The sequence below is a fragment of the Fusarium graminearum genome, chromosome 2, assembly GCF_000240135.3.
Source record: "Fusarium graminearum PH-1 chromosome 2, whole genome shotgun sequence".
In the NCBI taxonomy this organism is placed as follows: Eukaryota; Fungi; Ascomycota; class Sordariomycetes; order Hypocreales; family Nectriaceae; genus Fusarium; species Fusarium graminearum.
This window is the reverse complement of record NC_026475.1, coordinates 8688353-8698801: the sequence shown is the minus strand read 5'-3', so window position 1 is coordinate 8698801 and position 10449 is coordinate 8688353. Positions and strand designations below refer to the sequence as shown.

Below are 10449 nucleotides of genomic sequence, written 5' to 3'. Positions count from 1 at the left end.
TAGAGTTTCAGGCTCGATTCCAGTCCACAGGCTCGTCGCGAGGCCCAAAAGGCCGCCAAGCAAGACCCCATCCTCAAGAAGCAGATACAGGATCTCCTCAAGAAGGGTGAGACCCAGAAGGCGTACCAGAAGGCCAAGATGCTTCTCTCCAAGCAGGCACTCGCTCAGCAGATGGACCAAATGGCCGACATGGCTGAGCTGTCTGCTGCACAGATCCAGGCCAACAACTCGATGAACCGAATGACCCAGATGATGGCCCAATCATCGCGAACTATGAACGTCGCCCAGAAGAACACCAACCCCGAAAAGGTCAGTCTATCTGCGATTTCCTGCCGTCAAACTAGATCTAACAACCGGCGCAGACCCTTGTTACCCTCGAGCAGTTCAAGCAGCAAAACGAAGAATACGCCATGTCCAACGGCATCTACCAAGACGCTATTACACAGTCCACCTCGACACAGGTTGGCGAGGACGCTGTCCACGAGCTCCTCGGAAAGTTGGCTGATGATGCTGGCCTTGAGCTCAGCAAGGAACTCAACCAAGCGACGCCTTCAACCGCGGAGCCCGCGCAGACTAATGAGCCCAGCGCCGAAGAGGAAGATAAACTTCAGCAGAGGCTGCGAGCTCTGCGAGCATAGTTTTCATATTGTAGAACTTGTCAGTTCAGGGGGACCTTAACATCTTCTTCCATGGGGCAATGATACAACATGCATGGAAGTCGACTCTTCACAAGGTTTTGGTTTTGGTTTTGTTCTGGTTACGGTTTGGCGTTGGGGTTTTTCGGGAGGCGACATGAATTTATCTCTAATTTGAGAACAATGCGAGTCTTCCAACGATTACGAATACACATATTAGATAGGGTCACTTCTTCCACATCTTCGTTTTCATGGCTATAACGTACATGGGACACACACTGCTGCATCCAACAGCTCTCTCATCCATGATGCCTGTAGATAGATATTACACTCACTACAAACTCGACAAGCAGGGTGTACTCCATCCCAATACTGAGCCTACATGTAAAGACTTGCCACTGCTGTGATGTCCCTCTTGATCATTTCCTGAGCCTGCTGCATCTTCTGGTACAGTTCTGGGTCACCCACGATCCTGGCTGCATTCTTCACCTCGCGACATGTCTCATCTAGTCGTGTAATTGTTCGCACAATAGTACCCTCCAAAACGTCGGTCAAGCCGGTGATGTTCTTGAAGCTCATGCCTCGAGCCCATTCGTACACCACCTCCATGAGGCCGAATCGTGGTCGAGACACGAAATCGTTGGAGTCATCAGCAGACTGGATCACCTGCAATCGAGTTTGTACGTCGTTGACTTTCTCGGAAATAGAGACAATAGTTTCTTTTCCACGCTCGAGATTGCCAGTCAAAGACGGTTCCATGTCGGTCTTTTCTTGGAACACAAAAGCGGACAACAGGGCGGCAATTTCGGCTGGTTCGTAGTCGGCAAGAACGTTGTCGAGAATGAGTTCAGTGAGAACCAACTCATCACCGGAATGGACTTCACATGCAACCTTGCCCTTGAGCTGAATGCGAGTGGCGTCATCAATGAAACCAAGCTCCTTAAGCACTTGAACTCGCTGCTCGTAATCGGGCAGAAGTTGTAGATTCTGGTCCGATAGCGACTGCTTCAGCTGAGAGATATGTTCCTTAATGAGCCATTCATCGTGACACATGGCGAACTGTTATGATGGTTAGGTCGACAAGTTAGTCACACAGGGTGGTTTACACTTACATGCTTCAAAAACTCCGAGCACTTCTCGGCAGGTGAGTCAGATATCGTCTTAATCAAGCCAACCCTCGTCTCTACAATCTCCTGAAGTTGTAATTGCTTGATTCGAGACAAATCCAGCTCTTCCAATCTGTCATCCCATGAGCCACATAGTTCTTGGAGGCGATCCTTCGCTTGATGGTAACCATCTCCACCCTGGAAGATCTCAGGGACGATGCCCTTTGTTACCCATCTTGTAAGACATTCTACGTCGCTTAGAGGGACATGAAGAGTTTTAGTTTGCACTCGCTTCTTGCTCTTTGGGAGCTCATGGAAGTATTTCCGGAAAGTAGGAACGAATGGAAGCTGGTCAGTGGCATCGCGTCGGTCTCGAAGGGACTTGATGGCGCATAGATGGAGTGTTGGATCTTCCGACGTGCCCTTGTTGCTAATCCCATCTGCCAGAAGAATACCAACTGAGCGGATACCATCCCAATTGAACACCACAAGGCGGTGTTGGGAGAACATTCTTCGTCCTATAGGGATGGCCAACAGGCCCTTGTATAGGTCGAATGTGAGCCTTTTGAAGTCCTGAGATGCTTGGTGGCATTCGTCCATTGAAACATCACAAATCTCACAAGAGTCCCGCTTGACTTTGGCCAGATCTGCCTGTGCTAGTTTCACATCCTTCTCATGCTCGGGAAGCAACTGCTGAGTGGCATGTTCAGAGAAACTGCGCTTGATCATCTCCTCAATCTTTAATGCCTCTACTCGAAGGAGGTTCAGGATCATGTTGTATGTCAACCGGAATTGCGAACGTAGTTTTGAAGGCTCTCCCAAGATCATGTTGCGCAGGTCTGCAACGGGAGGCGCGTCGTCGAGACCCCCTGGCGGTACGATAATGACAGATCCAACAGTGTCCAAGCCACGACGACCAGCTCGGCCAGCCATTTGAGTGTATTCTCCAGGCAGCAAATTCCGGAATGAATGTCCGTCGTGTTTGCGGTATCCCGAGAAGACCACTGTGCGTGTAGGGAGATTCAGGCCCATAGCGAACGTTTCTGTGGCAAACAGCACTTTCACCAGTGTCTGAGCAAACAGGATTTCGACCAATTCTTTGACAATGGGCAATAGTCCACCATGGTGAACAGCTATGCCTCTGCTCAACAATTCCCTCAGCCTGATAATCTGCGGAAGTTGTCTATCATCTGGTTTCAGCCGTGCGACTGACTTTTCGATGATCATGTGAATATGGCTCTTCTCGGATGCTGTGCAGAAATCTTGGTTGCTGAGGGCATCGGCGTTCTCTTCACATCTCTTCTTCGAAAACACGAAGATACAGGCTGGAAGCAGGGTCTGCTTCTTGAGGTATTGAACGAGATGAACCCAGAGGTTCTTGTCCTGCGCAACAGATGTGAAGCCACCTGCACGACCGCCACGACCCATATGACCAGGCGCATGACTTGCACGGGGTGGACCTCCGCGACCACGCTGTTGATTGCCTCCTCTTTGCTGTCCTCCACCTCGACCGCCTCGTTGGGGCCCTCCTCGTTGAGTACCGCCGCGTTGGTTGCCACGAGGGTTACCTCCACGCGTAGCAACGGTAGTTTCTGCAGGTTTTTGCTTGTCCCTCCCCTGAATAGCAAAGTGTGCATCTTTCCAACCCTTTTCGATGAACTTCTTTTCCGAATCCACAATCTTATGGATGTCTTTCCCAGCCCAAAGGTAATGTTCAAGAGGCACAGGTCTCTTTGGAGTAGAGATAACGTAGATATCCTTTTGTTTCGTCCGACCGACCCACGAGGCAAATTCTTTAGTGTTCGGAACAGTCGCTGACAGCAGGATGAGTGACACGTGCTCAGGCAACATTATGATAACTTCTTCCCAGACAACACCTCGTTCAAAGTCGTTGACGTAGTGAACTTCATCAAAGATAACGAACTCGACATCCCGAATGATATCAGCTCCTCGATAAAGCATGCTTCGAAGAATTTCCGTCGTCATGATCAGGCAGCTGGCTTCAGGATTGATCTGAACATCACCAGTGAGGATGCCCACCTCATCAAATGTTTGTCGGAAATCGCGGAACTTTTGGTTGCTCAATGCTTTGATCGGCGAAGTATAAATTGCTTTCGTCATATGCTTAGCAGCCAGTGCAATCGCATACTCTGCCACGACAGTCTTGCCAGCTGAGGTATGCGCTGCAACAAAAACCGAATCGCCGTTTTCCAGGTGGTATACTGCTTCCTTTTGAAAAGTGTCGAGTTCAAATGGCCATTCTCTAGCCATATCAGGTACGAGCTCTCTGAAATTGGACATGTCGTGATTGATGTCAACCATGTGCGCCCACTCACGTCCAGCTTTGCGAGCACTCGAAGCTGCGAGGACTCCATGGGGCTCCAGAGCAGGGAATTCTACCGGCAAGATGTCGTCGATATCATCCCCATCCTCTCCGGAGTCTGCATTTGGCTCTGGCGTAACGGTGTCTGGTGAAACTTCGTCGTCACCCTTGGGGCCAATCTTGGCTTCCTCGGGTTCCTCCTCGAGCACTTCCTTGATAGCATTCGCATCCTCTTGGCTAACATTTGTCTTTTTCTTCGCGAAGTCGATACCCCGGCTCATTCCAGGAGCAATCTCCAATAGTCCACCTTCAGCGCCAAGTTGTATTACTCGTTCCAGTTTGTTTCCAGCACTGCCTGGCTCTACGATACCTCCTGTGTGAACTGAGTCCTCGAATGCTGCTGTCGCCTCAATACCTTCAAGACCACCAGGCGCGAACGGGAAGAAGCCTGCAGCACCCCTTACAAAGTCAGCGCGGTTTGCAGGCTTTCTAGAAAGACTGGTCGAGTTCTTGGCTGTTGCACTGTTTGCAGGGACTGTAACGTTCTTGTAGCCTGTAACGCGACCCTCCAATCCATGACGCTGAAATCTGGTTAGTGTTCGAGTATGTGGTGGTGCAACTTTGTATAGAGATGTGTAGTCGGCCTCGAAGTCCCATCGCTGTTGTAAACGGTTCAGCCACTCCGGTGAGAACTCCGGCGAAGGCGAGAGGAGAAGCTGCTCTAGATGACGCTTGAGCGCCTCAGGATCCTGGGTTGAAGGTTGACGCTGGCCAATTTCTTGAGCTTCTCCCTCAAGGAGAGCATCGATAGAAGCCATTCCCATTAAATTCTGACAGCGTCAGGTGTAATCAATGCTGTAATATTTTCCCTTGTCGTTGTTATGTCAAGAGCAAAGTGATGAAAGCTCCAAGTTAGAAATGCCCCACCATTGACGTTGGTGATTCTGACATTCATGGCGGGACATTGATGGCAGCTTGGGACTTTCAACTTGCAGCTCCACTTCACTTACCCTGTAGCGCCTGCACTGAACAACATGGGGTTTTGATTATTGATTGAAACACCGATATTTACTCATCAACTGAATTTGAGATTTTTTTGTTGATTGGAAGGCCTCATCTGTGAGATGCTGGATTTTTAAGCCGAGATTCGAAACTTCATTATGTTACGGAAACAAGCTTGTAGCTACTGACCCATATATACCCAGCGGTGGTGTCCTCCCAGGTTGAACATGTCGAAACACTGGCAATTCAGCATCTATTTAAAGCACATACATGAATTGGTAGATCATTAATAAGACGGGTGCCGTGCCCTTAACATACATGGCAACACGCGATAAAATTACATTTCCTTTCCTTCCGCACGTCTATCAAAGGTAGTGTCCATCAAATACGCCAATTGGACCAGATTTTCATCTGTGTCTCAATCCCGATTATTACAACGAGCAGCGTAGGACATGCACTGCCACGCTGGGCACATTAACATGGGCGCTGTCCTGATGTGTGCAAGCAGATGGACCGGATTCTTTCTCAGCACTCATTTCGCTCTCCTTTTTTTTCTTACAGGCGAAGGACCTTGGCAGCGTAGTCCTCAATCAACTTCTCAGTAGGGAAGGACATCTCCTCGAGCTTCTGAGCATAAGGAGTAGGGACCTCAGCGCCAGTGACTCGAGCAGCGGGGGCATCGAGATAGTCGAAACCGTACTCCATTGTCAGGGCAAGGATCTCGGATCCGACACCGAAGGCAGGGTAGCCAGACTCGACGGATAGAAGACGGTGTGTCTTCTTAACGGACTGGATGATGGTCTCAACATCAAGAGGCTTGATGGATCGCAGGTTGATAACCTCGGCCTCAACGCCGTACTTCTTCTTGAGGTTCTCAGCGGCAATCAAAGACTGGCCGACAGTGCGGCTGAGGGACACGATGGTCAAGTCCTTGCCGGATCGCTCAATCTTGGCCTTGCCGAAGGGAATAACGAAGTCGTCCTTCTGGGCAGCCTCGGACATGGGGAAGCTCTGACCATACATCAACTCGTTCTCGAGAACAACGACAGGGTTAGGGTCACGGATGGCGGCCTTCAAGAGACCCTTGGCATCCTCGGCGCTCCAGGGAGAAACGACCTTGAGACCGGGAATGCTGCCGTACCAGGCGGAGTAGTCCTGGGAGTGCTGAGCAGCAACACCAGCAGCAAAACCGTTGGGACCACGGAATGTGATGTTACAGGGCTGGATGCCACCAGACATGTAGAGGGTCTTGGCAGCAGAGTTGATAACCTGATCGATAGCCTGCATGGCAAAGTTGAAGGTCATAAACTCACACTAACGAGGCAAAAGCGGTCAGAATTTGATTGAACATGACGAAGCAGGCACTGAGATACTTACAACGGGGTGAAGACCACTGAGGGCAGCACCGACGGCGAGACCACAGAAACCGGACTCGGTGATGGGAGTGTCGATGACACGCTTGTCGCCGAAGCGGTCGAGGAGACCCTTGGTCACCTTGTAGGCACCGTTGTATTGGGCAACCTCTTCTCCGAGGATGAAAACTTTCTCGTTCTGGTCGAGCTCCTCAGCGAGAGCCTCATTGAGCGCATCTCGGACGGTGTACTCCTTGACGCCGGAGCTGTTGTCGGCGTAGGATCGGGTCTGGGCGGAACCGAAAACAACGGGTCGCGCAAGAGCAGCGCGGGAGATGGCAGACTGAGCAACCGAAGGAGCAACGGGAGCGCGGATAGCTCGAGTCGAAGCAGCGAGGCGAGCTGCGGGTCGAAGAATGCGAGACATGATGTGCGTTTGTTGAATAGCCAATTGACCAAGAAGTCGAGAAGAGGAACGGTAGATTGCCGACGAGGACGACAGAAGGAAACGTCAAAGGCAAGAAGCTGCAGAGAACAAGCTTCTCGTAATTCCCTAGTCGTCGACTTTGACGTGGGAATTAAAAATGGTGATGAGCTGAAGTTGGTGTTGAGAAATGAACAAGTCGGGTTGAGAGAGGGAATTTCACCGAAGAACGCTTCTGCTGGCCAGCTATCAGTTTTTTTTTGGGGCCAGTCGGTACGTATCGTGCCGGAACTGCGAGGTACCTAAGCCCTTACCAACTTTGGGTGACTAATGGTGTACCCGCTCTCCAAATCCCCCCGAGCGACCCTCCGTTGGTTCGGGCAGCTTTATCCCTCTTTGCTCCCCGCCTAGGTACAGAAGTACAGCCAACGCTTCGAAAGACCCTTGCCATTGAGCGAGTGCGGCATTGTTTGGAAGGGTAGGTAACCAACTAGACTAGTCAAAAGCGCCTATCAAAGCTTAGAACGCACCCTTTGTGACCCATCCAGACAGTCTGTTGGGGGGATCCAGGGGGGGGGGACATTGAGGGACCATTCTGAACTCACCCTAAGGATTAGTACGTAGAAAAAACGTGTGCACCAATTGTTTGTTGTCTATGGCGGTGCCGGAGAAACAGTGGAACCGCATATTCAAATCACATCTGTATTCATCAATTAGTAGGTAAGATAAGGTAAGCTGACAGAAGACCCAAACGATGGGTCACGGAAAGTATAGTATCAACGACAAGAAAGATGAAATTGTATTGGTATGTTTATTACAATTATAAGCCAATAGTCCCCAAACTCCTCTGCCTTCTGGGTCCTCTATATCCCGAGGCTAGCCACTTCATATGTATGTGCATCATCAGCTAGCATAATTCACTTCCTTTTTGACACTCGTGAGAAATTGTTACTTGGAAATTTTGTTGTCATGAGCCTGTTTGTTTACGCAGCAGGCTTGCGAGCCACCATGAGGTACATGGGGGTGAAGAGCTTGTCCCGGCCACCAGCGACCAGACAGTCGGCAGCAAGAGCCAAGCTGTCAGCAGTCTTCTTGGTTCCGGCAGGGGCAAGCTTGAAGGTCTCGAGGAGACCAGCCAGACCGTGGGCGATGGTTCGACCCCAAGTGGTCATGCGCACAATGGTGAAGAAGTCACCGACAGTCTGGACGTAGCGGAGCTCACCAGCCAGAGGCCAGTACCAGGGAAGGGCGTCGGGGCGATCCGCAAGATCCTCGTGGTGGAGCATTTCGAAGCCAGAGTCGTGGATGGCAGCGATACCCTCAGAGACCTTGCACATGTTGGAAATACCATCACCCTGTTCGATACCCAATCGAATCTCACGGTGGCGGAGGTTGTCGTTGTCGTACTCGTCAGTCATGAGCCACTCGTACACACCGAAGACACCACCGGGCTTAAGAACACGGAAAATCTCGCTGTAGATGCCCTTGAGAGTGGGAGCGTGAACGGTGGCCTCAATGGCATAAACGGCATCGAAGCTGTTGTCGGGGAAAGACATTTGCTACCATGGGAATTAGCCTGCATCCAGGAGACTGAAGTTGTTAGAATTTACTGACCATGAAATCACCCTTGACAAACTCAAGCTGGTTGGACAGACCCTCCTTGAAGGCGTAGTGGGTAGCTCGCTCGATCTGGTAGTTGTTGTTGTTCAGGCCGGTAATATGAGCACCTGTGAACTTGGCGATCTCACGGGCGGGACCACCCACACCGCAACCGACATCAAGAACCTTCATGCCGTCCTTGATACCGATCTGGTGGGCAAGGTAGTGCTCATGACGGGCAATGGCCTGGTAAAAGGGCTCGCCTTGGGAGAATCGGCAGAAGTGGAAGGACTGGCCCCATCCGTATTCGTAGAGATCGGTAGCAAGGTTGTAGTAGCTGCGAGGTTTGAGTTAGTACTAGGCTTTGCAAATCCCCGAGACTGTTTGGGATACGATACAAGAAGTCAGGGGAGACAAAGACAGGAATCAGATCACTTACTGTCGGGTCAAAGTAGCATACTCGGCTTGACGGGCCTGACCACTGCGTTAGTCACCGCCATGGAAGAATAGGAGGGGCATGTGGAATGGGACTTACAGCTCGCTCCTCAGGAGTCTCGTTCTCTGCGGGCTTGTTATCCCAGTGCTTGAAGTACTCATCAACAGCAGCCTGCTTAGCAGCACCGCCCTTGCGGAACATGGCAGCAACACCACCTCGAGCCTGGGCTGAGGAGCCGTGCATGGCCTTGTTGAAGTCGGCATCGCGCTGGTGATCCTCGCGCTCGAGGCCGGTGTTCGATGAGGCAACCATGTTGAATATGGTGTGGAGTATTGAAGTGAAGTGAAGACGAAGAAGATAAACAAGAAGTCAAAAGAGAAGAGGACGACAAGCGAATTGAAGATGTAGGGTTTGGGAAGTAGAAACTTTGAGGGAACGGGTTGGCTTTAATGGACTTGACGGGTTGTACAGTAGCAACAAATTTCAGGGCATCCCCTGAGCTGCACAAGCCATCCCGTCTAAGGGCATCCAATCTCAATCGCGAATTGAGTAATATCCGTGCACTATACCTTATGGGTACTAGGTCCCCTGTCTATCGTTTAGGTTTGGGGTGATCCGAAAGAATACGATCAGAAGTAGTGAAGAGGGATCAACTCTCCACAACACCTCGAGACTCGACATACATGTGATTAAGACAGACATGGACTTTTCTCACAGTCCGTCAAGGAGAATCTGACTTGCTTCTACATAATGCGAACATAATTATCCTTGTAGTTTTGCCGGCGCATTCGCCTCAGCTTGCGAATGGTTGGCGGTGAGTGTGCAGCTAACAGATAACGACTTAGATGCTCGCATATGTACTGTCAATTTGCGAGAAATGATACGAATACGAAAGCGTCTACGAGAACAAGTTGCCAGCAATAATAACACTGTTGGAATATCAAGTCAAACCACGACTATATGGTTTTGGTCACGGTGATTGCAAGACTCCGAGAGATATATCAAATTCCCTATCAGTTTCGATGAATCTCAGTTGTGGTTGGGATTGCTGTCCTGATGTTATTCGTTTTCGTATACACACCGAGTTGAGTTAACTGCTACCCAAGAGACAAAAATGCAGCATAATCTCTAGTAAGCGTACTGATGACGGCATTTTATGATAATTGATATATGCATCATCCTTCCAAATATCTCACACATTACGGTTTTGATTGAGCTTACAAATCTGACAGTACTTGAACACCAAACAGAGACGGTACCTGTGAAGATATAGACAGATACCCGCTTAAAAATAAAAAGCCACTGATGGTTATCGATAAGCGCGACCACTACAGCCTGTATCCCAAGCAGTACTTAGTGGGTACTAAGGTATCTGTAAGGCATCCAATAGCGGCCAACTCCGGCATTGCAGTTCGCTCTGAGCCCATTCTGTATTACATAAAGTGGCGGATGACCGAACTTCCACGCCTCAACACCAAAAGTCATCAATGTTAGCTTGAAGCTTTGCTGCGCATCCATCACTTCAAGTATCCGCCATGCCACCCCAGATCAAGCAAGATCTTACCCGCTCAG

General features: G+C 50.1%; 5 protein-coding genes across 5 annotated transcripts in view; 2 read left to right on the top strand and 3 right to left on the bottom strand.

Moving 5' to 3' along the window:
- On the top strand, positions 1 to 941 carry FGSG_12578 (uncharacterized protein). The gene is made up of 2 exons (XM_011324732.1): positions 1 to 309; positions 363 to 941. The coding sequence occupies exons 1-2, from the start codon at positions 139 to 141 to the stop codon at positions 636 to 638; spliced, it is 447 nt and encodes a 148-aa protein (XP_011323034.1). The 5' UTR covers positions 1 to 138; the 3' UTR covers positions 639 to 941.
- A 72-nt stretch (positions 942 to 1013) lies between these two features.
- On the bottom strand, positions 1014 to 4882 carry FGSG_02781 (antiviral helicase SKI2; the record flags this gene model as incomplete). Its single annotated transcript, XM_011324731.1, has 2 exons — positions 1014 to 1694; positions 1748 to 4882. 2 exons carry the CDS (start codon positions 4880 to 4882, stop codon positions 1014 to 1016), a joined length of 3816 nt encoding a protein of 1271 aa, XP_011323033.1.
- A 445-nt stretch (positions 4883 to 5327) lies between these two features.
- On the bottom strand, positions 5328 to 6845 carry FGSG_02782 (pyruvate dehydrogenase E1 component subunit beta; the record flags this gene model as incomplete). The annotated part of the gene is made up of 2 exons (XM_011324730.1): positions 5328 to 6380; positions 6444 to 6845. The coding sequence occupies 2 exons, from the start codon at positions 6843 to 6845 to the stop codon at positions 5622 to 5624; spliced, it is 1161 nt and encodes a 386-aa protein (XP_011323032.1). The 3' UTR covers positions 5328 to 5621.
- A 774-nt stretch (positions 6846 to 7619) lies between these two features.
- On the bottom strand, positions 7620 to 9321 carry FGSG_02783 (sterol 24-C-methyltransferase). Its single transcript, XM_011324729.1, has 4 exons — positions 8977 to 9321; positions 8881 to 8915; positions 8457 to 8778; positions 7620 to 8401 (listed from the first exon to the last, which is right to left on the bottom strand). Exons 1-4 carry the CDS (start codon positions 9187 to 9189, stop codon positions 7826 to 7828), a joined length of 1146 nt encoding a protein of 381 aa, XP_011323031.1. The 5' UTR covers positions 9190 to 9321; the 3' UTR covers positions 7620 to 7825.
- Positions 9322 to 9991: 670 nt separating this feature from the next.
- Positions 9992 to 10449, top strand: part of FGSG_12577 (pre-mRNA-splicing factor slt-11) — a gene marked incomplete at both ends in the record, with an annotated part of 1757 nt that continues 1299 nt past the window's right edge. The window contains one exon of the mRNA XM_011324728.1: positions 9992 to 10008. Coding sequence (XP_011323030.1) covers positions 9992 to 10008 — 17 coding nt within the window. The remainder of the gene's footprint in view (positions 10009 to 10449) is intronic.